The 6,000-nt window shown below is 36.0% G+C and overlaps 1 protein-coding gene across 1 annotated transcript; it reads right to left on the bottom strand.

Annotated features, from left to right (window-relative positions):
* Positions 1-435: 435 nt before the first annotated feature.
* LOC145911889 (uncharacterized) lies at positions 436-2,163 on the bottom strand. The gene is made up of 4 exons (XM_082999328.1): positions 1,888-2,163; positions 1,048-1,645; positions 900-988; positions 436-570 (listed from the first exon to the last, which is right to left on the bottom strand). Exons 1-4 carry the CDS (start codon positions 2,161-2,163, stop codon positions 436-438), a joined length of 1,098 nt encoding a protein of 365 aa, XP_082855454.1.
* Between the last annotated feature and the right edge of the window lie 3,837 nt (positions 2,164-6,000).

Here is a 6,000-nt window from a genome sequence, read left to right as displayed (position 1 = left end):
TGACCACAGAGATTTTTTCAAGCAAACCTTTTGTAAATACATTTGAGAGTTATATGCCATAGCATATTTCTTGTAAGTGCAAACGTCAAATGAGTGTCCATCATAGCTTAACGATCAATACATCGTTTGTCGCTGTAGCTTCCACAGGTAAGTTATATGTGTTGCACTTATATACAATGTACTGACGAACGTTTATTGTAGGAAGCAATGTTGGTACTTTTAACAAAGCATAACGCACCGTTCACTTCGTTCAGTGGTTTTTCATTTCGTGATAATTTCAACGGCTAACTATATTTAAACTTTCACACCACAAAGTTTAACTCAGTAATTATATTCGTAATTTAAAACACTACATTTTTGCACAATCGCATAAAGTGGATTTAAAGAAAGGTTTATTTTCAATCGAACGTAGAATTAAGTCAAACCCTGTAGCCATCAAAATTGTTGCTTGACGTTCTGTTTATGTCCCCGAAACAGTCCTAAGTAGCACTTTGATAAAACAGCGTACTCGTGTTGGGGAGTCTGCTTTGCGTCAAAGTGTTTATCTGAACCTGTCTTCTCAATTGGTTGCTGCATATTTTTGTAAAACATACGTGCATGTCATACTTCAAAAGATTTTTAGACCTATTCCGTGTGTAGGCTATGTACTATTTCGATCTGCGACAGTAAAGTGTTCAGACATATATTTTAATTCGTCCGCGTTAAGCGCTCAGTTCGATCAACTCAAGTTTCCTTAACCGCAGATGACGCTTTGCTATTGTTGGCATCATTTTCATCAAAACTATTCAAAAAATTCCCTCCTGTTTATTTTGCTATATCTTAGACTGCATGTTATTCGTTACAGCAACCCCTGCCAAATATCCGATAAAAATGACTTTTTATACTAAGAAGTTGCTTACATGGGTAACAGCTGTTGCTTCCTTACAAATTGATACGTTTTGCAATTCAATGAGGTTTGGTCCAACATCCGTATCTTTGGATATATGCCCTGTAAAATAAACGAAAAAACACAAAATAATCAAAATGTATGCAAACAAAACGAAATACCTTGAAATTTATCCCCATATGATAAAGTTGATATTGAAGGTAATGTGGAAGCTATGTTTGTAAATAAAGGAGTTCCTAATTCTTCAGTATCATTGCAATGCTGTGCAAAAGTTGTCGGCAAATCTGATTCAAACATGTTTAACATTTTTGTTTCGGTACTTTGTGTATTGGTGGAATAAAGAAATGGAACAGTTTGGTATGCCATTGCTACAGAATGATCCATTGGATTTTCTTTTACTATTGCTTCATTGTCGTGCACGTCAAGATGTGCAATCACATTCTGTTGGACGTTTGTTGGTGTGTCGGATAAATAGCGATAATATCCTATCTGTGGTTGAGGAGTTTCGATGTCATGAGGCCATCCGTCGGCATTGTAATCGTTTTTGTCATAAAATTTTTCAACTGTTTCATTTTCTTGAGCTTTTTTTGTTCTTTCCAACGATTCAAGCGCTTCAGCCCACACAGCTTCTGGCCAGCCAGTTCTCCCCTTCTTTTTTTCTCCACTGTGTAATGAATTTGATGGTCGTTTGGAATTAACGTCTGTTTTTCTAGAAGCTTCATTTGTACCAAGAATAGATTTTTGAAGGTTTGAAGTGTTCTGGTAAAAATAAAAAAAATTTGAAACTTGTATGAAAATAAATTCAAAATTATCTAAACCAAAGTGTCATCCGCATATATCGCTTGCAAAGTGATTTGCTCTGCTTTACAATATAAGTTAATCTTTTAGCTATATGTTAGAAAGTTAAATAACATAAAATTCAAGCTCCAATTAGATATATTAAACTGAGCATGTTAAAGATAAATTACCATGTGAATTTAAAAATGCCGTTTGAAACTTACCACCCGATGATTAACATGTCTGTCTCTGCATCTCAAAATCTGTATCTCGGCATGAAATTCTTTTTTGCAGTTGTTGTCATCATCTTCCAGGAGTTCCGAAAGAAACGAAATATAGGATGATGCTAGTCTTAGTGTTTTTATTTTAGATAGCTTTGTATCAGAGGGAACATTCGGAATACATTTCCGGAGCTCCGCAAAAGCATTGTTTATGCATTCCGTTCGTTTCTTTTCTTTGTGTCTCATGTTTTGTGATTCGTCAGATATATCCGAATTCATTTTGTAACTCCTTATGTTTACAATCAAGCCTTTTTGAAATCTAATCAGACTGTAAATATAGTCATAACATTCAAGTAAACGCTTTGCTATATCTACTCTTTATGGGCCAGCCAGTAGCCATATGTTTTGAAATCTCTGGCTATTCGAGTTCTCATAGTCCCTTCTCTTTTTTTTTCTTTTTTCCCTACGACAGGTTCGCGCAAGTGGAACTGAAGCAAATAACAAGGCCAAACTTCAAAATTGCAAGGAAATTTGGCAAAAATCATGTCCAATTTTTTCAACATGTCAATTTATGTTTGTGTAATGTTAAAATTGGTGGCGACCAAAAATCGTAAACCTTTTTCGATCTGAAAACATGCAAGGGATACGTTCGGTACTCAAATATGACAGGGATCGTGCGCTTCTTCGCTCAGTAATGTCACATTGACGTAACTTTTGGTGAGATGATATAACTAATTTTTATGTAATGAACTGACACAATAACAAGTTTTGTGCCGCTTAGGTTTGGACCGAAACCGAATATTAGGAATTTAGCGGAATAAATTTGGCCGAAATAAATAAATCAATTATGATGTCACGCGAACTTTGATAGATACTAACCACCTCACGGACGGGCGAAAATAGATTTTTTTAAAAAGGAATGTTTGGATGTTAAGTATATGTAAGACGGGATGTGTGCGTTTGATTCCAATCCTAATGTTTGCTTGTTTTATTTACGTTTGTTGTTTTTAGAATACTGATGATGCCGTATAGGCGAAACATTTTGTAAAACAGTATCTTAGATGATTGTGCAATAATCTAGGTCAATCCTAGTAATCATTTTTTGACCTAATAACTTAAAGTACTGCCAGACGAACAGTGGTGTAATGACAGGATAATTGTGTTTTATCATTACTTTAGTTTTGTTGGTTTAGCAGTGGATTCGGCCGTCGTTGCCAGCCTAAAAAAATGATTACTTTTGCCGGGAGTAGACGAAACGACAATCTTCTAATAAATGCTAACCGCGCAATAAATAAACCAATAACTGTTTTTCTGTGTCCTCTTAAGTCAATATTGTCAAAGGTTATGATCATTTCACAGTGCAATAATTTTTTATTTCAAATGTCGATGTCACATGTTATTAAACTTAAACGGGTTCTGGGTATAATTTGGATAACACCACTATTGCGATTCTAAATCTACTTTTAATAAATTTTGTTTTGTGTATAGCCTAAATGTTTGAAAAGATACGCGCTTAGCCTACGAACATACATTATTTTGAAAAACATTTGTCTTTTGCTTTCTAATGTGTAGACGACAGTTGCAATAGTCATAAAAATGTCACATCGTTTGCTACAGCTACTTATTCCATACATGCAAGCTTCATTACCAAAAAATAATATTGTTGGTTTAGGTTGGGCATTATTTGCAGCATTAGATCGATCAGTGAAGAAGTTGGAAATTGCTGCAATTAACATTTTTATGCGTAACTGGTAGTTGTTGCGCAGAATCGATGCACGTGTAGGATTGTGAGGCAGAGGGCAACCAATATTTGCTTGTCTTTTGGTAGAGTTAATGCGGAAGGGTTCTGCTTGTAAAAAGCACCATTGTGTTGACTATGGTTTACCTAATCTAATAATCTTTCGGTGTTGTTCTTTATTTGTTTGTGCAGGTTCTTGTACAGTTCCAACAGATTTTGTTCTAGAAACATGTATTGTTGTGAAAAAAGTTTTAGTCTGTTAAAGAACATTGTTGACTGAAGTAAGTCTCGGTCGTTTAGGCATAGTGTGCCAATGCCGAAGCATTTAATCATTTCTGAGGATATTCCTAAAACATGGTAGGATGTAGGCCTATAAATTTGTTGTGGTTCAGAGAAATTATATCAACTTGATTTGGCAGAAACGATCAAGAGACATTTTCCGAAGTGGATTTTACACACTCAAATACTGTAAAAAGTTGGTAATCTCATGGAAAATTGAAAAAAAAAACTTTTTGTGAAAGAGCAAACATCCCTACTTGAGTCAATTATGAGAACCTGTTTTCAAAATAAAATGATAATAATATGTTATGGCCAAAACTTGGTTTGCACTTTTTTGTTGGCAGTGGTATGAGTCTAAATGCGAGGCAAAAGTTATGCTACACAACTTTGAAAAATCACTTGCACTAACTATGAAGTTTAATCACATGTTGAGATTTAATGGTGTAACATACGTCACAGAAACCAGTGTTTATATTTCGTAATGTTTCGTGTGCAGCAATGCACAAGTTTTGCGAAATCCCATACTGCGGCCCATATGATAAACTCATCGAATGTTCCCGAGTAAAGCGAGTCATTCAATATCCTGTTTACCATATAAAATGTATCACACGATACAAACTCTTGTATTACACTAACCATTTCAATGCGTCCCAGATAACACAAGCAGGAACAACTTCTTCCAATAGTGAACACTAGGTGTGAACAAGTTGACTCCTAACGCAGCACACGTCAATCACCTATATCCGGTTTACAGATAATCTCGATGTGTACTATATTTTATGCTCTTGTAATCAAGATCCCCGACAAACCGACGCGGCAGCCCGTGCAACCCCAGGCGACCAGCACGCCAAACCAGGCGCTGAGACCCTTAGAGTTATTTACAATGTCTTCACCTGCTATAACTCTGTTTTACACCACGGTGTTTGTGATTTGTGTTTCATTTTCAAAGATTTATGTGAAAGTCAAAGCTATGTGCCCTGGAATGATGCTGATATTCCATACAGTGTTACTCATAAAGTGTGCTATAGCAACTAAATAATAATACAGTCGCGAACGAAGTCTTTATTTTTGGCGAGTCCTGACAAAAAAATTTGTGTAGAAAGGCTTTTTGAAGAAGTTTTCCTCATAGGCCTACGTCGAACACTAAGGGCTCCTCGAATGAGAAAATGTGTAAAAAATAAAATGGCTTTATAGCGTTTTAATTATAGAGTGAGGTTAGTGCATGGAGTTTAAAGACACTTAATTACATCAGTCAATGGGCTCTTCGGCTGTGGAAATATTTAAAAACGTGAGTGACAATATTACGTAAAAATAACGTTAGTTTTTGGTGCCGCCAATGTTGCAAAAACGATATATGGATACGTTGCTTTTACGTGAAAGTGTGGACGCCGATTAACGTTAACTGAACAACGGACCTGCTTATCACGTACCTAAAAAGTTATCTCATAAACGTCATTTTGTGACGTCGTCAAAAGGTTAAGTGGAAACTGAGGCACCTTTAACGTTTGTGAAACGTTACAAAATGGCGTTAGGGTTACGTTTCGCACGCCAAGCAATCTTAACCTTTCTGCTAAATGACACATCAACAAAGAGTTTCCTAACAGCTTTTATTTTTCCATTTTTACGCTACTCATCATTATCTATTAAGAGTATTAATGACTCCGCCGAACTGCTGGACAAGTTCATCTGAAACAAATAAACACATATATTTATATAAAGGCATAAATTCTACCACCAGCTGTAAACGTTTGGAAAAAAAAACAGAACTTAGTCGTGTTACAAAAGCAAGTGTTGGAATTTCATAAGACGCGACGAATTTGCATCCCCTGTGATGCATTTTGGATGAATCAAGTCATAATAGTTTAGCTTTTTACCTGGTATCCTTTAGGTTTATTTGAACCCCCAGGCCTATTTGGGGCATGTTTTAAAGTTTCTTGAATTTGGTGTTGCACTTCTTTGAGGGTTGCTTGTGGATGCGCTGCCAAACACGCCTCTGTAGAAAACCGGGTTTTAGGAGCACAACCAAATAGAATGATGGTAGAAGGAAAATTACTTGCTATAGCTTTGCGTGTAAATGTTTATGCTAATGCAGCCTTCCT

The sequence above is a fragment of the Ascidia mentula genome, chromosome 8 (genome assembly GCF_947561715.1).
Source record: "Ascidia mentula chromosome 8, kaAscMent1.1, whole genome shotgun sequence".
Lineage (NCBI taxonomy): Eukaryota > Metazoa > Chordata > Ascidiacea > Phlebobranchia > Ascidiidae > Ascidia > Ascidia mentula.
This window is presented reverse-complemented; position numbering and strand designations above follow the sequence as displayed.

Bases quoted from the DNA above. Each gene is read 5' to 3' on its own strand.
- LOC145911889 (XM_082999328.1), bottom strand. From the start codon at position 2,163: ATGAATTCGGATATATCTGACGAATCACAAAACATGAGACACAAAGAA. The intron at 1,646-1,887 runs GTAAGTTTCAAA...TATTTTTACCAG, and splicing joins GACATGTTAATCATCGGGTG to AACACTTCAAACCTTCAAAA. The intron at 571-899 runs GTAAGCAACTTC...AAAAATATGCAG, and splicing joins AAGCAACAGCTGTTACCCAT to CAACCAATTGAGAAGACAGG.